The sequence below is a fragment of the Microcaecilia unicolor genome, chromosome 14, assembly GCF_901765095.1.
Source record: "Microcaecilia unicolor chromosome 14, aMicUni1.1, whole genome shotgun sequence".
Lineage (NCBI taxonomy): Eukaryota > Metazoa > Chordata > Amphibia > Gymnophiona > Siphonopidae > Microcaecilia > Microcaecilia unicolor.
The window spans coordinates 1,801,540-1,822,619 of record NC_044044.1 but is presented as its reverse complement, the minus strand read 5'-3'; the positions used below and the strand labels follow the sequence as shown (position 1 = coordinate 1,822,619).

Sequence of the window (21,080 nt, the reverse complement as noted above, 5' to 3'; positions counted from 1 at the left end):
TATGTTCCCGTGGATCCAGTCAAAAGCCCGTCCCCGGCTTTTGCTGTGGAGGCGCAGGGGGCTGCTTAGGCGCACGCTGTTGACGAGAACGAGCGCGCTGGGGCTGTCCCTGTGCCTGACGAGGCCTTCGGGCCGGCTGGTTGTACCTACGCTTTGCAAAAGAATAGGGTGCAGCCTGCCGGGCCCGGGAAAAACGTCCACCTGCTGAGGTGGATGCTGAAGGCGCCCGGTGGGAGAGCTTGTCGAGGGCGGTTTCCCGCTGATGCAGTTGGTCCACCAGCTGCTCGACCTTCTCACCAAAAATGTTATCCCCCCGGCAAGGGACGTCGGCCAGTCTCTGCTGGGTGCAGTTGTCCAGGTCAGAGGCACGCAGCCATGAGAGCCTGCACATCACTATACCTTGGGCCGCAGCACGAGATGCCACGTCACAGGTGTCATAGATACCCCTGGACAGGAACTTTCTGCACGCCTTCAGCTGCCTGACCACCTCCTGATAAGGCCTGGACTGCTCCGGCGGGAGCTTATCGACCAGGTCCGCCAGTTGCTGCACATTGGTCCGCATGTGGATGCTCATATAGAGCAGGTATGACTGGATACGGGTCACGAGCATGGAGGATTGGTAGGCCTTCCTCCCAAACGAGTCCAGAGTGCGAGACTCCCGCCCCGGGGGCGCCGAGGCGGTATCCCTCGAACTCCGTGCCCTCTTGAGAGCAGAATCCACGACCGCCGAGTCATGGGGCAGTTGGGGCCGCATTAAGTCTGGGTCAGAGTGGATCCTGTACTGGGACTCTGCTTTCTTGGGAATGGTGGGGTTAGTTAACGGTCGCACCCAGTTCCGAAGCAGTGTCTCCTTGAGGACATTGTGCAGCGGTACCGTGGAGGACTCTCTAGGTGGTGATGGATAGTCGAGGACCTCGAGCATCTCGGCCCTCGGCTCTTCCACAGAGACCACGGGGAAGGGAATGCTAATAGACATATCCCGCACAAAGGAGGCAAAGGAGAGACTCTCAGGAGGTGAGAGCTTCCTCTCCGGTGAAGGCGTGGGGTCCGAGGGAAGGCCCGTAGACTCCTCTGAGGAGAAATATCTAGGGTCCTCCTCTTCCCCCCACGAGGCCTCATCCTCGGTATCGGACATAAGCTCATGTAGCTGAGTCCTGAACCGGGCCCGGCTCGACGTCGAGGCACCGAGGTCTCGGTGTCGTCGAGCGGTGGACTCCCGCGCCGGCGGGGACGGAGCTCCCTCCATCGACGTCGACGGGGACTCCACCTGCGTGGCGGTCGAGACCGGCGCCGCAAGCGGCGGCGGTGTCGACGGCCCCGGCGCCGGGCTAGAGCTCGCCGGCGCCACAGACATCAGCGCCGAGGGCGCAAGCACCCCCGGCGCCGGCACAGCCTGGCGCATCAGCCCTTCCAGAATCCCCGGAAGGATGGCTCTGAGGCACTCGTCCAGGCCCGCTGCCGGGAAAGGCGGTGGGGCCGATAGGGGTGTCGGTGCCAGAAGCTGATGGGGGCCAGGAGACGGCACAGAGGTGCCGGAACCCTGACGCGTCGGTACCTCCACAACCGACGGGGACCTCTCCTCTCGGCGTGGACGCTTCGGCGTCGCCTCCTCTCCGATGTCCGGATGCACCGAGGGCGACCGGTGACGACGCTTCTTGTTCTTTTTGCGATGCGCGTCACCGGCGCCGGGAGGTATGGAGGAGGAGGAGGACGATCCCCCTCGGTCTCGAGGAACCGGGTCAGACAGGGTTCGGTCCCGTGGACCACGGGCTGAGGGAGTGACCGGGGCCGACTGCCCACGCGGCCTCTCACCTCTACCCTCACCGGAGGACCGGCGGGCCGACGGGACCTGTTCTCCTGGGGTCGATGCCATCGGTGCCGATGTCTCGGGCATCGATACCGGTACCGAAGGACCGGGCGTCGATACCGATGCCGTCGAGGTCGACGTCGAGGGGCCGGCGCAAGTTCCAAAAAGACGGTCCCGTAGAACTTGCCTCGCAACCTGAGTCCGTTTCCGGAGACCGAGACACAGGGGACACGACTTGAGATTGTGCTCCGGCCTGAGGCACTGGAGGCACCAAGCGTGGGTGTCGGTCTGCGAGATCGGCCGGCCGCACCGACCACACTTTTTAAATCCACTCGGGACCTTCGAGGACATCGACGGAAAAATCGCGTCGGCGAAGTCAAAGTCGTCGATGGTGGCGGAAATCACACCTCGAAAAGGGAAAAACGACCGTGCGACCACTAGGCCGCAACGCGGCGTCCCCGCTAGAAACGAGGGAAAAAAGGGGAGCGCGTGCTCCACACGCTCAGGTTTTTTTTTTTTTTTTTTTTTATAAAAAGAAACCCGGGCGGTGTACAAAAACTAAATAGAAAAAAAGAAACGATTCGCGTAAACGCGATCGACTTTCCGGCGGCTGAAAATAGAGAGAGCGGCAAAGCACGACTCTCTCCAGACGCGGAAAAAAAGGAACTGGCGGGAGCGGTCGCGCACGGGCGGGAAGATGGCCGCGCATGCGCGGTGGGCGTGCCCTGCGTGCCGACCATCCCGCGAAGCTTTTTCCGGTTGGTGGGGGCTGCCGCGGACGTCACCCAGTCGTGAGAACAAGCAGCCTGCTTGTCCTCGGAGAAAGGAGAAATACATAGTTGGGACAAAGGGACAGATTAGCTTAGGTTACAAGAGGAAAGTTCGTCCTATGATAAGAGCTAAAGGTAATAGGTTAATCTTCAATCATGACAAAAAATAGCTTGAACAAATGCAATGAAGATATTAAATACCATCTTTTCTGTTATTGTGTATATTCCTTCCTCTGCTTGGTCTGCAAGTACTCAGATCAGCTGTCATAAGTTTTGTTTCTCCCTACTGCTTGTACACCAAGTGCGTAACTTTTATTTCCTAGTAAATAGCAAATGTTGTTATACACTGCTAGAAAATCACATGACAAAGAAAAACATGAGAAACTGAAGCTATGCGGCCCGTAAATGGCAAACAAAAATTGATATAACCTTGATGGTGAGTGAGGCTGAGGACCCTCCAAAGAAGGAAATGTTCCTCCACAAATATATGTTAAGGGAAGAAGGAGCCATTTGTTTGCTGTTGTTGCATGAAGGGATCACGTTTAAGAGACAAGGAAATGGCCAATGAGCACAAAGTGTACATATGAAAAGGAGCAGGAGATTGGTAAAAATACCAGAAAAGCGAAGATACTTACCTGTAGCCGGTATTCTCCGAGGACAGCAGGCTGATTGTTCTCACTGATGGGGTATCCCTAGCGCCCAGGTTCACTCAAAACAACAAAAGAAGGTCAATTGGGCATCGCAACGGCGAGGACATAATAAAGATTGACCTACAAAGAAACATCTGAGAGTGCAGCCTGGAACAGAATAAAAATGGATTCTAAACCCCAAACAGATTCTGCAGCACCGACTGCCCAACCCGACTGTCACATCGGGTATCCTGCTGGAGCAGTACTGAGATGTGAATGTCTGAATTGATGACCACGTTGTAGCCTTGCAAATCTCTTCTACAGAGGCTGACTTCAAGTGAGCCATCGATGCTGCCATGGCTCTAACACTATGAGCCGTGACATGACCCATAAGAGTCAGCACAGCCTGGGCATAAATGAAGGAAATGCCATCTGCTAGCCAATTGAAAATGGTGCGTTTCCTGACAGCAACTCCCCTTCTGTTGGGATTGAAAGAAACAAACATTTGGGCGGACTGTCTGAAGGGGTTTGCCCGCTCCACATAGAAGGCCAATGCTCTCTTGCAGTCCAATGTGTGCAACTGACGTTCAGCAGGGTGGGTATGAGGACGGGGAAAAAATGTTGGCAAGACAATTGACTGGTTCAGATGGAACTCCGACACCACCTTCAGCAAGAACTTAGGGTGCGTGCGGAGGACTACTCTGTTATGAAATTTAGTATAGGGAGCATGGGCTACCAAGGCTTGCAGCTCACTGACTCTACGAGCTGAAGTAACAGCCACCAAGAAAATGACCTTCCTGGTCAAGTACTTCAGATGGCAGGAATCCAGTGGCTCAAAAGGAGGTTTCATCAGCTGGGTGAGAACGACATTGAGATCCCATGACACTGGTGGAGGTTTGACAGGGGGCTTTGACAAAAGCAAACCTCTCATGAAGCGAACAACTAAAGGCTGACCAGAGATAGGCTGACCTTCCACACACTGATGGTAAGCACTAATCGCACTAAGATGAACTCTTACGGAGTTGGTCTTGTCCTACACAGACCCTGCTCGGATGCGCTCGTCTAGAGCCGCTGTTGAGGAAGGCTGTGGGGCCAGTGCAGAAGTCGGGGTCAGAATCTGTGGAGGCCTGAGAGGCGGTACCGGGCTGTCCGAAGATCTACGCACCGACACCTCATGTATGGAGGGTGAGCGCTGCTCCCGGCGTCGATGCTTCTTAGGTGCCGAATCCTTCAATGCCCCGGAGCTCCCAGTACCGTGTCTCGAAGGACACCGATGATGATGCTTCTTCGCCTTCTTCGGTACCGACGTGGAATCCACACGCCTCCTCGGCTCACTACTCCCATCTAGTGGTGAAGTCCGGACAGCCATTACCTGCGCTCCAGATGTCGATGACATCCCCGGTGCTGATATCGACGTCGACGCCAAGGAATCAGTCGGAGCTCCGAAAAGACGGTCCCGAAGAGCTCTTCTCGACGCCTGTGTCCGCTTTTCCAAGCTCAGACACAACTTACAGGCGTCTGGGCGATGATAGGGCCCAAGACACTGGATGCACCATGCGTGCGGGTCAGTGCCCGAGATCGACCACTGGCACCGAGCGCACTTCTTGAAGCCGCTGGGAGGCTTCGATGACATGAGCAGAAAAATCGTGGCGGCAAAATCAAAAGGCTCGATTGTGCCAACAGAGGGGCACAAAAATGAGAACCGCGTACATGCGGCCAAATAGGCGACATAAAACAACAAAAAAAGCGCAAACAAGAGCGCGAAAAATGCCAAAGTCTTTCTCTAGGCCTGAGGGCGAGAGACCGACAAGCAGCCACTCTCCTCCGTGGAAAAAGAAAAACTGAGGCGGGAACGGACGCGCGCGGGCAGGAAGAAGGCTGCGCATGCGCGCTGCGAGTCCCTCCCACTCCGGAAGCTGTCTTAAAGCTTTTTTGATTTTTGCTGGAAAAATCCTCCATTCCCGGGCCGCCGTGGATGCCGACCCATCAGTGAGAACAAGCAGCCTGCTTGTCCTCGGAGAATAACCTTTTTTATATCATGAGATTGAGTAGCAGAATATAATCTTATTTCCGATCTGACAAAGAAGGGCAACCTTCGAAAGCTAATCAAGAAATGTATTAAATTATGTCCAATAAAAAAGGTATCATCTTATTTTCTTTTCCATGTTTTATTTTGTTTGATTTCTATTGATAACAGTCTAAAATTCAAATCATCCCAGTCCTCTTCCTATTAATGATAGTGATTGGGAGGATGAGGAGGAGGATCCTTTAAATCCCCCTTGGGAGTATGACCAGCCCAGTGATAACATAGTGGACAGGCTCAGGGATGCAGTAGCTAGAACATTTGTGATTCAGGCGCAAGCTTGTACCCCTAAGCAGATTGTGCTTCAGGGAGAACATTCAGACTATTTTGTAGATCCTTGGGTGGATAATTTAGTGGGATGGACAGAATCTATGACCACACAAATGTCTCCCTATCCTTGAGAAGGTTCTTTTCAAACTGTGCATATGAATACCGCACAACTGTGTATTTGTGGGGGAGTAGGAGACCCTAAATGGGACATGAAGTACATGTGGGAAGGTTTACTAGTGTGGGAGAACTACGAAACGAGACATAATGGGCAATTTCCAATGATATTTGGTAAACGGCAGTCTGGACAGAGTAGACCACCTAAGAAATATGTGCCGTGAACTTTTCTGGATTTAATTAAGCTGATTTCTTCCCTTCCGCCTATTGAGAAAGGGGCGAATCAGTGGATTGCAGCACTTGAACAAAATGCTGCAGGACATGAATTGTGTACTGGGGATATCAAAGCATTACTAGTGAAGTTACCAAGTGTTGATGTGGATGCAGTTTTTAAGAGAGCAAAGTTGAGTTCTGTTACCCTTACCAAAACTTTTCACAATGGGGCAGGTTTTGGTGCACATAGGCAGCAGGTGTGGCAAGCATTAAGGGATACGTTTCCGACACATGCACAAGACCTGGGATCCCAATACTGAGTCCATACATGTATTTTTGACAAACTTTCAGGAAGAGTGGCGGAGGCAGACGGATCAACCTTTTGATGCGCCAGGAATGCTTCCGCTATTCTTGCAATCACTAAAAGGGGCATTGCCACAGCCTGTAAAAATGAAACTTGAGAATATTGTAGCCTTTGAAGACAAGTCGGTCAGAGGCATAAGCACATATTGTACATTTGTACATGTACACTACCACCTATTTAAAGTAGTGCATGGCCATTGAAAGAGGGTGACATGATCCCCTATGTAGCAGCTCATCCCAGATGTGGCCATTCACATGATATGATCTTTGGGTTGTGTGGATTGTGACTCTATGTGCAGCCAAGGAGAGGTGGGTGACAACATGGCCTTCCACCACATCGCAGTTTGAATAAGCATGCAGCAGCAACAGCAGCAGCATAAGGCTAGGTCTGGTGTTTTGACTGAGCACAAACAGGAAGTAGGGTTGTGTGTTTAGAGTCATCTAGTGTCTGGGTCTCCAGAGTTCCGGCCCAACATCATATGCACACCAGCAAGATATCCCTGGTGAAGACAGACTCTATAAGGCTTTATTCCTGTGTCACTGCTGATGTCTGTGCAACACTTTCCCTAGCACACTGTCAGGATCTCCTTATACAGGGGACAGTGGAGTTGCTGGGGTACCCCCTCCAGTTCTGTGTGGTATAAAGACACCATCTAGCCCAGGGCTATGTACATTATGGGATGATGCTTCCTGGATCAGGGACATGCTGCCTATGAGTGACACACTTGAAGGGGGGAAGGGGTGCTGTTTGGGCCATCTGTAAGGATCCCTCGGTCTTTGTTTGGGTGTGGGGCAATGATGGGAGTGTGCAACATGACTGTGCACTGGCCACCCTGCCACTGTGCTGTGACCTCAGATACCTGCAGCTGGGTACACATCCTTGATAGCTGTGGCTTGCCATGGTTTCACATAGTTTGTGGGCAGCGTAGGTCCTTATCTTGACAAGTTCTTCCAGATTTCCTCCTTATGCTTATGGGAACCTGCTGCTTGCTCTCCTGAAAGAGGCACACCTTGTTTTGGAGCAAATCGTCACTTTCCTTCTCTGAGAAACTGTGCTCCTTCCTGACTTTCATATTACACGCACATGTGGTAGGTCCTGATAGTGGGTGCTGAATATATTGTGGGAGCTGGCCTAAGTGCACAGCTCCACAATATATGCAGCATTGCCAGGAGAGACCATCTACATGCTATGTGGATCTCGATGTTTACCGCTTAAACTGAAGTCAGCATAAAGAATGGATAGCACAGCATGTTTATTCCTGCTATGGGATCCCAAGTAGATGACGTTTATGTGTACAGGCCGCACATGCATGTGTTTGTCTATATGGACCTGCTTTCAACAAAGGACCATTCTAGATTTCTACGTGTACCATGGTTGTAATTGTGATGGTTGTATTTGTGAGAATCATCTATGTCTTTTACACTTTTAAGGTGTCTTTGGTTGAGGTGGGAGAGGGGGACATAGATATGTTGATTTTAGAAAACACATACAGGCATATACAGGCACAACCCTGCAATTCTGAAATATGTCACAGGTTCTGTATCTTTTTCCCCTAAAACATCTATATTGTCACATCCACAACCTATCTAAAATGGTGTTGCACACCAATAAATAATAATTAATTTCCAGAACTTGTCATTCCTTGCTACTGCCAGCAACAGTATCTGAACCTCTGGAAGAAAGGTGCAAGTCATACCCTAGACAAGCTAATTATATTAATTACTCTTTTTGCACCTACGGAACTACATTCAGAACGCACTTCCTTTTAATGTGTGCCACTAACGTATACATATACATAGCGGCTTCCTAAAATTGCTATTTATACATATATGGCCTTTTACAGATCTAAATCAGCTTTTTACATGTGCAAATGGCATCTAACTTTAAAAAAATGCCAGTTTATTAGTAGCGGGCAACAGGGAGAGAGACATTATTATATCCAGAATGGAGATAATGCTATGTACAAGGAATCACTTACCACAATATCCCAGGTTACAGGCTACATTACTCCCAAATATAGGAACTTGCTCTCGAGAGATCTGACTCCAGCACGCATCATTTCCAACCACTGCAATCACAGGAGTCTAAAAGAAGAAAATACTGTTAAGAATGAAGCAAAGACCAAGTATGCTGTTCCTGAGAAATGTAGGAAAGACAAAAGTTGAAAGGAAAGAAAAATATGTGAAGATGATACAGAAGAGAGAGCATCAAAGGTTCCAGAAGGGATCCGGGAAATTATAGACCGGTGAGCCTGATGTTGGTGCCGGGCAAAAAGGTAGAGACTTATTATAAAAAACAAAATTACAGAGCATATTCAAAAGCATGGATTAATGAGACAAAGCCAACATGGATTTATTGAAGGGAAATCTTGCCTCACCAATCTATTACATTTTTTGAAGGGTTGAACAAACATATGGATAAAGGCGAGTCGGCTGATATTGTGTATCTGGATTTTCAAAAGGCGTTTGACAAAGTACCTCATGAAAGACTCCAGAGGAAATTGGAGAGTCATTGGATAGGAGGTAGTGTCCTATAGTGAATTAAAAACTGATTAAAGGATAGAAAACAGAGAGTAGGGTTAAATGGTCAGTATTCTCATGGAGAAGGGTAGATAGTGGGGTTCCCCAGGGGTCTGTGCTGGGATTGCTGCTTTTTAACATATTTATAAATGATCTAGAGATGGGAGTAACTAGTGAGGTAATTAAATTTGCTGACGACACATAGTTATTCAAAGTTGTTAAATCGTGAGAGGATTGTGAAAAATTACAAGAGGACCTTACGAGACTGGGAGACTGGGCGTCTAAATGGCAGATGACGTTTAATGTGAGCAAGTACAAAGTGATGCATGTGGGAAAGAAGAACCCGAACTATAGCTATGTAATGCAAAGCTCCAAATTAGGAGTCACCGACCAAGAAAGGGATCTCGGCGTCGTTGTTGATGATATGTTGAAACCCTCTGCTCAGTGTGCTGTGGCAGCTACGAAAGCAAATAGAATGTTAGGTATTATTAGGAAAGGAATGGAAAACAAAAGTAAGGATGTTATAATGCCTTTGTATCTGTCCACGGTGCGACCGCACCTCAAATATTGTGTTCAATTCTGGTCAGCGCATCTCAAAAAGATATAGTGGAATTAGAAAAGGTAGAGAGAAGGGCAACGAAAATGATAAAGGGGATGGGGCAACTTCCCTATGAGGAAAGGATGAAGCATCTAGGGCTCTTCAACTTGGACAAAAGACGACTGAGAGAAGATATGATAGAGGTCTATAAAATAATGAGTGGCATGGAATGGGTAGACGTGAATCGTTTGTTTACTCTTTCCAAAAATATTAGGACTCAGTGGCATGCGATGAAGCTACAAAGTAGTAAATTTAATACAAATCGGAGAAAATGTTTCTTCAATCAACGTGTAATTAAACTTTGGAATTCATTGCCAGAGAATGTGGTAAAGGCGGTTAGGTTTAGCGGGGTTTAAAAAAGGTCTGGACGGCTTCCTAAAGGAAAAGTCCATAGGCCATTATTAAATTTTCCTGGGAAAAATCAACTGCTATTTCTGGGATAAGCAGCATAAAATGTATTGAACTTTTTCGAGATCTTGCCAGGTATGTGACCTGGATTGGCCACTGTTGGAAACAGGATGCCGGGCAATACTTATGTACTTATGTATGAATGTCAGGTGGAAGAGGGTTAGAACACTACTGAACTAGTTTTGAATAGAATTTATGATCTAAAAATCAGTAACTGTAGTTCTATACCTAAGTTATGAACCTAAAAATGCCTCTCACTCAAAGTACTCTCACAATGCTCTAATAGATAGTAAATGGGGATCCACCCATTCCATGAAAAGCTTTATTCCAATAACAAGAACATTTCACCACCACTGACTGATCTTGTCCTATGCTAAGACATGCAATACATGGGACATTATGAACACAAATGCTGGCTGGGAGGATCGAATGGTCCATTGAATCAGGCATCCTGTCCCTGAGAGTGGCCATTTGGAAGTACCTGAAATATGCTTTGCCTGTTGTGAATTCCCAGATATAGTAGGTGGTGATCCCTATATCTGCCTGACAAAGAATTGTTAGTGGACCTTGTCCTATAGAAACTCATCGAAAACATTTTTTAAAAGGTATTTATTTTGGAAAGCAGATCAACTATCTAAACTCTGTATTGGTTACAGATCAAAAGCTAAGAAAGCATACAGGCACTTGCAAGTGATCGAGAACTGTACTCACAAATTAAACAGCATGTAAACATTAATATCTTGTTCAATCTTTGCTAATTTCTATGAAACACTACAATAATATATATAATGCAGATGGCAGTGAATGGTTGCTGTTGATACAGGGTATGATACATACCTGTAGCAGTTGTTCTCCGAGGACAGCAGGCTGATTGTTCTCACGACTGGGTTGACGTCCGCGGCAGCCCCCACCAACCGGAAGAAGCTTCGCGGGACGGTCGGCACGCAGGCCACGCCCACCGCGCATGCGCGGCCGCCTTCCCGCCCGTGCGCGACCGCTCCCGCCAGTTGAATGACAAGCAATAAAATATGAAACACACAACTCCAAAGGGGAGGAGGGAGGGTAGGTGAGAACAATCAGCCTGCTGTCCTCGGAGAACAACTGCTACAGGTATGTATCATACCCTTTCTCCGAGGACAAGCAGGCTGCTTGTTCTCACGACTGGGGTATCCCTAGCTCTCAGGCTCACTCAAAACAATAACCCAGGTCAATTGAACCTCGCAACGGCGAGGGTACAACAGAAATTGACCTACGAAGAACAACTAACTGAGAGTGCAGCCTGACCAGAATAAATTCGGGTCCTGGAGGGTGGAGTTGGATTTACACCCCAAACAGATTCTGCAGCACCGACTGCCCGAACCGACTGTCGCGTCGGGTATCCTGCTGGAGGCAGTAATGTGATGTGAATGTGTGGACAGATGACCACGTCGCAGCCTTGCAGATCTCTTCAATAGTGGCTGACTTCAAGTGGGCCACCGACGCTGCCATGGCTCTGACACTATGAGCCGTGACATGACCCTCAAGAGTCAGCCCAGCCTGGGCGTAAGTGAAGGAAATGCAATCTGCTAGCCAATTGGAGATGGTGCGTTTCCCGACAGCGACCCCTAGCCTGTTAAGGTCGAAAGAAATAAACAATTGGGCGGACTGTCTGTTGGGCTGTGTCCGCTCCAAGTAGAAGGCCAATGCTCTCTTGCAGTCCAATGTGTGCAACTGACGTTCAGCAGGGCGGGTATGCGGCCTGGGGAAGAATGTTGGCAAGACAATTGACTGGTTAAGATGGAACTCCGACACCACCTTCGGCAGGAACTTTGGGTGAGTGCGGAGCACTACTCTGTTGTGATGAAATTTAGTATATGGAGCATGAGCTACTAGGGCTTGAAGCTCACTGACCCTACGAGCTGAAGTAACTGCCACCAAGAAAATGACCTTCCAGGTCAAGTACTTCAGATGGCAGGTATTCAGTGGCTCAAAAGGAGGTTTCATCAGCTGGGTGAGGACGACGTTGAGATCCCATGACACAGTAGGAGGCTTGATAGGGGGCTTTGACAAAAGCAAGCCTCTCATGAATCTAACGACTAAAGGCTCTCCAGAGATGGCTTTACCTTCCACACGATAATGGTAAGCACTAATCGCACTAAGGTGATTCCTTACTGAGTTGGTCTTGAGGCCAGACTCTGATAAGTGCAGAAGGTATTCAAGCAGGTTCTGTGCAGGGCAAGAACGAGGTTCTAGGGCCTTGCTCTCACACCAAACGACAAACCTCCTCCACTTGAAAAAGTAACTCTTTTTAGTGGAATCCTTCCTAGAGGCAAGCAAGACCCGGGAGACACCCTCAGACAGACCCAACGCAGCGAAGTCTACGCCCTCAACATCCAGGCCGTGAGAGCCAGGGATTGAAGGTTGGGGTGCAGCAACGCTCCGTCGTTCTGCGAAATGAGAGTCGGAAAACACTCCAATCTCCACGGTTCTTCGGAGGACAACTCCAGAAGAAGAGGGAACCAGATCTGACGGGGCCAAAAGGGCGCTATCAGAATCATGGTGCCGCGGTCTTGCTTGAGCTTCAGTAAGGTCTTCCCCACCAAAGGTAGGGAGGATAAGCATACAGGAGGCCGGTCCCCCAATGAAGGAGAAAGGCATCTGACGCTAGCCTGCCGTGTGTCTGAAGTCTGGAACAGAACAGAGGCAGCTTGTGGTTGGTCTGAGAGGCGAAAAGATCCACCGAGGGGGTGCCCCACTCTCGGAAGATCTTGCGTACCACTCTGGAATGGAGCGACCACTCGTGCGGTTGCATGACTCTGCTCAGTCTGTCGGCCAGACTGTTGTTTACGCCTGCCAGGTACGTGGCTTGGAGAAGCATGCCGAACCGACACGCCCAACGCCACATACCGACGGCTTCCTGACACAGGGGGCGAGATCCGGTGCCCCCCTGCTTGTTGACGTAATACATTGCAACCTGATTGTCTGTCCGAATTTTGGATAATTTGGCAGGACAGCCGATCTCTGAAAGCCTTCAGTGCGTTCCAGATCGCTCGGAGCTCCAGGAGGTTGATCTGCAGATCCTTTTCCTGGAGGGACCACAGACCCTGGGTGTGAAGCCCATCGACATGGCTCCCCACCCCAGGCGAGATGCATCCGTCGTCAGCACTTTCGTGGGCTGCGGAATTTGGAATGGACGTCCCAGGGTCAAATTGGTCCGTATGGTCCACCAGAGCAGTGAAGTGCGGCAACTGGTGGAGAGGCGGATGACATCCTCTAGATTCCCGGTGGCTTGGAACCACTGGGAAGCTAGGGTCCATTGAGCAGATCTCATATGAAGACGAGCCATGGGAGTCACATGAACTGTGGAGGCCATATGACCCAGAAAGTCTCAACATCTGCCGAGCTGTGATCTGCTGAGATGCTCTGGTCTGCGAAGCCAGGGCCAAGAGATTGGTGGCCCTCGCTTCGGGAAGGTAGGCCTGAGCCATCTGGGAATTCAGCAGCGCTCCTATGAATTCCAGAGACTGAGTTGGCTGGAGATGGGACTTTGGGTGATTTATCACAAACCCCAGCAGCTCCAGAAGTTGAATAGTGCACTGCATGGACCGGAGGGCTCCTGCCTCCGAGGGTGTTCTTGACCAGCCAATCGTCGAGATATGGGAACACGTGCACTCCCAGCTTGCGTAGGTAGGCCGCTACCACCACGAGGCACTTTGTAAACACTTGTGGGGCAGAGGCGAGCCCAAAGGGCAGCACACAATACTGAAGTGCCGTGCGCCCAGGCGGAATCTGAGATACTGTCTGTGAGCTGGCAGTATCGGGATGTGAGTGTATGCGTCCTTTAAATCCAGGGAACATAGCCAATCGTTTTTCTGAATCATTGGCAGAAGGGTGCCCAAGGAAAGCATCCTGAACTTTTCTTTGACCAGGAATTTGTTCAGGCCTCTCAGGTCTAGGATGGGACGCATCCCCCCTGTTTTCTTTTCCACAAGGAAGTACCTGAATAGAATCCCTGCCCTTCCTGCCGGGTGGTACGGGCTCGACCGCATTGGCGCTGAGAAGGGCGGAGAGTTCCTCGCAAGTACCTGCTTGTGATGGGAGCTGAAAGACTGAGCTCCCGGAGGACAATTTGGAGGCAGGGAGGCCAAATTCAGGGCGTATCCGTACCGCCACTATTTGGAGAACCCACTGGTCGGAGGTTATGAGAGGCACCTTTGGTGAAAGAATTTTAACCTCCCTCCAACCGGCAGGTCGTCCGGTACGGACACTTGTAGGGCGGCTATGTTCCCATGGATCCAGTCAAAAGCCCGTCCCCGGCTTTTGCTGTGGAGGCGCAGGGGGCTGCTTAGGCGCACGCTGTTGACGGGAACGGAGCGCGCTGGGGCTGTCCCTGTGCCTGACGAGGCCTTCGGGCCGGCTGTTGTACCTACCGCTTCGCAAAAGAATAGGGTGCAGCCTGCCGAGCCCGGGAAAAAACGCCCCGCCCGTGGGGGGCGGGTGCTGAAGGCGCCCGGTGGGAGAGCTTGTCGAGAGCGGTTTCCCGCTGATGCAGTTGGTCAACCATCTGCTCGACCTTCTCGCCAAAAATATTATCCCCCCGGCAAGGGACGTCAGCCAGTCTCTGCTGGGTGCGGTTGTCCAGGTCAGAGGCACGCAGCCATGAGAGCCTGCGCATCACTATACCTTGGGCCGCAGCACGAGATGCCACGTCACAGGTGTCAAAAATCCCCCTGGACAGGAACTTTCTGCCCGCCTTCAGCTGCCTGACCACCTCCTGATAAGGCCTGGACTGCTCCGGCGGGAGCTTATCGACCAGGTCCGCCAGCTGTTGCACATTGGTCCGCATGTGGATGCTCATATAGAGCAGGTAAGATTGGATGCGGGTCACGAGCATGGAGGATTGGTAGGCCTTCCTCCCAAATGAGTCCAGAGTGCGAGACTCCCGCCCCGGGGGCGCCGAGGCGGTATCCCTCGAACTCCGTGCCCTCTTGAGAGCAGAATCCACGACCGCTGAGTCATGGGGCAACTGGGGCCGCATGAGCTCTGGGTCAGAGTGGATCCTGTACTGGGACTCTGCTTTCTTGGGAATGGTGGGGTTAGTTAGTGGTCGCACCCAGTTCCGAAGCAGCGTCTCCTTCAGGACATTGTGCAGCGGTACCGTGGAGGACTCTCTAGGTGGTGAGGATAGTCGAGGACCTCGAGCATCTCGGCCCTCGGCTCTTCCACAGAGACCACGGGGAAGGGAATGCTTCTAGACATATCCCGCACAAAAGAGGCAAAGGAGAGACTCTCAGGAGGTGAGAGCTTCCTCTCCGGTGAAGGCGTGGGGTCCGAGGGAAGGCCCGTAGACTCCTCTGAGGAGAAATATCTAGGGTCCTCCTCTTCCCCCCACGAGTCCTCATCCTCGGTATCGGACATTAGCTCATGTAGCTGAGTCCTGTACCGGGCCCGGCTCGACGTCGAGGCACCGCGGTCTCGGTTGCGTCGAGCGGTGGACTCCCGCGCCGGCGGGGACGGAGCTCCCTCCATCGACGTCGACGGGGACTCCACCTGCGTGGCGGTCGCAGACCGGCACCGCAAGCGGCGGCGGTGTCGACAGCCACCGGCGCCGGGCTAGAGCTCGCCGGCGCCACAGTCATCGGCGCCGAGGGCGCAAGCACCCCCGCGCCGGCACAGCCTGGCGCATCAGCCCTTCCAGGATCCCCGGAAGGATGGCTCTGAGGCACTCGTCCAGGCCCGCTGCCGGGAAAGGCGGTGGGGCCGGTAAGGGTGTCGGTGCCAGAAGCTGCTGGGGGCCAGGAGACGGCACCGAGGTGCCGGAACCCCGACGCGTCGGTACCTCCACCACCGACGGAGATCTCTCCTCTCTGCGATGACGCTTCGGCGTCGACTCCTCTTCAGGTGCACCGAGGGCTCCGGTGACGGCGCTTCTTATCTTTTTCCGGTGCACGTCACCGGCGCCGGAGGGCATGGAGGAGGAGGAGGTCGATCCCCCTCGGTCTCGAGGTACCGGGTCCGACAGGGTTCGGTCCCGTGGCTCACGAGCTGAGGGAGTGACCGGGGCCGACTGCCCACGCGGCCTCTCAACCCCACTCTCACCGGCGGGACCGGCGGGCCGACGGGACCTGTTCTCCTGGGGTCGCTGCCATCGGTGCCGATGTCTCGGGCATCGATACCGGTACCGAAGAAACCGGGCCTTCGATACCGATGCCGTCGAGGTCGACGTCGAGGGGCCGGCGCAAGTTCCAAAAAGACGGCCCGCAGAACTTGCCTCGCAACACCTGAGTCCGTTTCCGGAGACCGAGACACAAAGCGCACGACTTGAGATTGTGTTCCGGCCCGAGGCAACTGGATGGCACCAAGCGTGGGTGTCGGTCTGCGAGATCGGCGGCCGCAGCGACCACACTTTTTAAATCCACCGGGACTTCGAGGACATCGACGGAAAAATCGCGTCGTGCGAAGTCAAAGTCGGCAATGGTGGCTTAAAATCCACACCACGGAAAAAATCAATCGATCCCGATGCGGCCACTAGGCCGCAACGTGGCGTCCCGCTAGTAAGCGAGGGTAAGGGAGGGAAAAGGGAACGCGTGCTCCACACGCGCTGAAAAATTTCTTTTTTTTTTTTTTTTTTTTTTTTTTTTTTTTTAAACAATACAAACAAGATGAGAGGAAAACGAACGGGAATCCAAGCAACGATCCGCGTAACCGCGGCGAAAATCGGCGGCTCTGAACAGAGAGAGAGGCAATGCACAACTCTCTCAGTCGCGGAAAAAAGTAACTGGCGGGACTCGGTCGCGCACGGGGGGAAGGCTGGGCCGCGCATGCGCGGGGGCGTGGCCTGCGTGCCGACCGCCTCCCGCGAAGCTTCTTCCGGTTGGTGGGGGCTGCGCGGACGTTCAACCCAGTCGTGAGAACAAGCAGCCTGCTTGTCCTCGGCGAAATAATAAACAATAATAAGAAATAAACTATAATGAACAGTAAACATACAGGGTTTAATTTTCAGCAGTAGCAAGCGGCTTAGTTTAAATGCCGGAGCTTAAATTATATGTATATTCAGTGTGCTGAATATATGTATACCACGGTTGTGGACGTACCCAGTGTCTATACTCACCACTCTTCCCAGTGACCAGGCCCCTGTAGCTGCTGTGGACTGCTTTTTCCCTGTTTTCTGGTCGTGTTCCAGAGATCATTCCAGCCCTATTCGGGTGTTCCAGTATTCCAGCCTTGCTCTGGTGTTCCTGCAGCCAAGCCTCATTCTTAGTTGTGACATCATCAGTAATTCCTTTATAAAGCGCCTTGGACTCTTCCTGCTTTACCTTTGCAACAGAGGTCTTCAGATGAGTTCTTCAAAAGATTGGTATGAAAGGAGAGGTGCTACTGTTAGGAGATTTCAATTTGTCTGACGTGGATTGGGAACATCCTGTCTGCGGAATCGGAAGGAAAGTAGGGAAATTGTGGATGCCTGTCAAAGTGCCTTGTCAGACAAATGGTGACGGAACCCATGAGGGAAGGGTCGATGCTGCATCTAGTGCTCACTAATGGAGGTAGTGTTTCCAATATCCGGGTGGGTGCCCACCTATGTAATAGTGATCATCACACCGTATGGTTTGATATAAGGGTGAAGGCGGAGTGCAGATGCACAAAACTCAAGTACTGGATTTCAGACGTACTGATTTTGATAAAATGGGGGAATACCTGAAGAAGGAGTTGTTGGCGTGGGAAGGAGGAGAAGTGGAAAAACAGTGGCCCAAGCTAAAGGCTGCTATAAATATGGTGACTGATCTTTTGTGAGGAAAGTAAACAAAACAAGAGAAGCAGGAAGCCTATATGGTTCTCCAAACAAGTAGCTGAAAAAGAGCAAAAGAGGCTTTGTTCAAAAATACAAAAGAACGCAATAAGAGGATCACAGAAAAGATTATCGGATTAAACTGAAAGAAGCGAAGAGGGAAATACGGCTCGCGAAAGCGCAAGCGGAAGGAAAATGGCTAAAGATGTAAAGAGAGGTGACAAGACTTTTTTCAGATATATTGGAGAAAGGAGAAGAGATAGCAATGGAATTGCGAGACTGAAAGATAATGAGAATGGCTATGTGGAGAGTGATGGAGATAAAGCGAACGTGCTAAACAATTATTTCTCTTCAGTGTTCACGGAGGAAAATCCTGGAGAAGGACTGAGGTTGGCTGCCGAGGGAACGTCTGGGAATTGAGTGGATACTGCGCCTTTTACGGAAGAGTTTATAAACAGCTGGAGAATCTGAAGGTGAACAAAGCTATGGGGTCGGATGGGATACATCCCAGGATACTGAAGGAGCTCAGAGAGGTCCTGGTAGGACCTCTTAAAGATTTATTTAATAGATCTTTAGAGATGGGAGAGGTTCCGCGAGATTGGACACAAGTGGATGAGGTCCTTCTTCACAAAAGTGGAGACAGGGAAGAAGTGGGAAACTACAGACTGGTAAGTCTCATGTCGGTGGCAGGAAAAATAATGGAGTTGCTGCTGAAAGAAAGGATAGTTAACTTTCTAGAAACCGACGGGTTACAGGACCCGAGGCAACATGGCTTTACCAACGGAAAATCCTGCCAAATGAATCTTATTGACTTTTTTGACTGGGTGACCAAAAACTGGATGAGGGACGTGTGCTAGATGTAATCTACTTTGACTTCAGCAAAGCCTTTGATACGGTACCCCATAGAAGACTCGTGAATAAGCTGAAAGGGTTGAACTTAGGACCAAAGTGGTTAACTGGATAAGAAGCTGGTTGACCAACAGGTGGCAGAGGGTGGTGGTAAATGGAATCCGCTCGGAGGAAAGGAAGGTGAGCAGTGGAGTTCCTCAGGGGTCGGTGCTGGGGCCTATTCTGTTTAATATATTTGTGGGAGATATTGCTGAAGGGTTGGAAGGAAAGGTGTGCCTTTTTGCAGATGACACGAAAATAGCCAATAGAGTGGATACCCTGGAGGGAGTAGAAACAATGAGAAGGGATCTCCGAACGTTAGAAGAATGGTCGAGGGTCTGACAGTTAACATTTAATCTCAATCCTAATAGGGGATATGCATGCAATAGGAAGTACCTAAAATATCAGTAACAAACAGTACTCCTATTCTCTATAAGTTACAAAGTCTTTATTAGTGAAAATAATTCAGTGCATTAAAAACCTACCAAACAACACCCCTGCAACTCACTCCCACTTGGTTTAATTATATATCCTGGAAGCCTCCCACTTGCCTGAAACGTTTTATGGCTGCCTTTAATTAAAGGTTTGACTGTTTGCTGAACCACAGAAGATTCTTGTGACTTTACAATCCCCCGTGTTCCTCTGTGTGTGTTTTTTACCACATGGACAAGAACAGTGGTTTCACTTTGTTTGCAGCAAGGATTTTTCCTCTCTTCGTTTTTGAGCTTGCTGGACACTGTGAGCAGTGCACCTACTGCTGAAAACTGGGTTCAGTACACCATTATTATTTATTGCTAAGTGATTGATCTTTACTGAGCCCTGTGTTTTGATTATATACAGAGACTGAAGAATCTGCAGTTAGGGTTGATGCTTAGTGCTTTTAGGATGGGATTTGCATTTGTGATCTGGGTACAAGTGTAAATGTGGATGGTAGTGGGAGTGAGTTGCAGGGGTATTGTTTGGTAGGTTTTTAATGCACTGAATTATTTTCACTAATAAAGACTTTGTAACTTATAGAGAATAGGAGTACTGTTTGTTACAGTTTAAATTTAATGCCAAGAAGTGTAGTGATGCACTTGGGGTGCGGAAACCCAGAAGAGAGATACCGGGTAGGAGGGGAGAGATTAGTAAGCTCGACTCAGGAGAGAGACCTTGGGGTGTTGGTGTCGGAGGATCTGAAGGTGAAGAAACAATGTGACAAGGCGACGGCCGTGGCCAGAAGGATGCTAGGCTTCAAAGAGAGGGGCATAACCAGCAGAAGAAAGGAGGTGTTGATGTCCCTCTACAAGTCGTTGGTGAGGCCCCACTTGAAGTATTGTGTTCAGTTTTGGACGCCGTATCTTGCTAAAGATGTAAAAAGACTGGAAGCGGTTGCAAAGCAAAGCTACGAAATGGTATGGGATTTGCGTTGCAAACTGTACAAGGAGAGACTTGCTGACCTGAACATGTAACCTTGGAGGAAGGAGAAACAGGGGTGATATGATATAGACGTTCAAATATTTGAAAGGTATTAATCCGCAAACGAACCTTTTCCGGAGGCGGGAAGGCGGTAGAACTAGAGGTCATGAATTGAGGCTTAAGGGGGGCAGACTCAGGACTAATGTCAGGAAGCATTTTTTCACGGAGAGGGTGGTGGATATGTGGAATGCCCTCCCGCGGGAGGTGGTTATGAAAACGGTAATGGAATTCAAACCATGCGTGGGATAAACACAAAGGAATCCTGTTTAGAAGGAACGGTTCCGTGGAATCTTAGCGGAGACTGGGTGGCGATAATCAGGCAGTGCCTGGTTACTGCCCAAGTTAGCGCAGGAAGCCCTTACCGCCATCTCAACGGGTGGCAGCAAGTGCCCCCCCCCCACCCGAAATGGTCGTGCGGCAAGTGATTCACTTGCCTTATGGCCATTTTTTTTTTTTAAAGAGACAGCCTTTTACCCACTGTAGTAAAAGGGGCCTCACTGCACGTCAAAAACATTTACCACAGCTTAGTAAAAGGACCCTAGAATGCTATGTTATATTCTAAATGCCACATTCAGATGTGTGCATGTGTGCATGAAACCTGGTAGTAGATGCCATTTTAGACTACTATTTTATAATGGAATCTTGGTGCCCAGATGCTGTTATAGAAATGGCATTCTGTATGCTGCATCTAGGCACCTAACTTTGGCAGCCAGTTATGGAATTGCCTCCACTATTCCAAAAATGTCTCCTGTACAATGGCATGACATGCAAATGTCTGTAAAGGAGGAGAACACCACATAACATCTATCTAGTAAAAAGCTTTTCAGATGATGACAGGATGACTTGGTCTGCACATACATGCTAAGGCCACCTTCCTTAAGTGAGCAAGATTGAAAATATATCTCTAACTGAAAATTGTAACATAAAGGTACTTAACAGGAAGGAGTACACAAATAACTAACAGTAAAGGACGGAGCAACAATAAAACACAAATTACAATGAAAAATGATTGGCACAGAGTTTTATAGGAAAAGGACCGATCAGGGAAGACAAAGCCATAACGGAGAGATTAAATGAATTCTTTGCTTTGGTCTTCACCGAGGAAGATTTGGGAGACATACCGGTGCCAGAAATGGTATTCAAAGCTGACGAGTCGGAGAAACTGAATGAAATCTCTATAAACCTCGAGAATGT

At 50.1% G+C, this 21,080-nt stretch overlaps 1 protein-coding gene across 4 annotated transcripts in view; it reads right to left on the bottom strand.

The window, feature by feature from the left end:
• LOC115457896 (acetolactate synthase-like protein) overlaps positions 1–21,080 on the bottom strand; it is a 226,003-nt gene that overhangs the window by 11,780 nt on the left and 193,143 nt on the right. For all 4 annotated transcript variants that reach the window (XM_030187572.1, XM_030187574.1, XM_030187573.1 and 1 more), the window contains one exon: positions 8,229–8,334. In XM_030187572.1, coding sequence (XP_030043432.1) covers positions 8,229–8,334 — 106 coding nt within the window. The remainder of the gene's footprint in view (positions 1–8,228; positions 8,335–21,080) is intronic.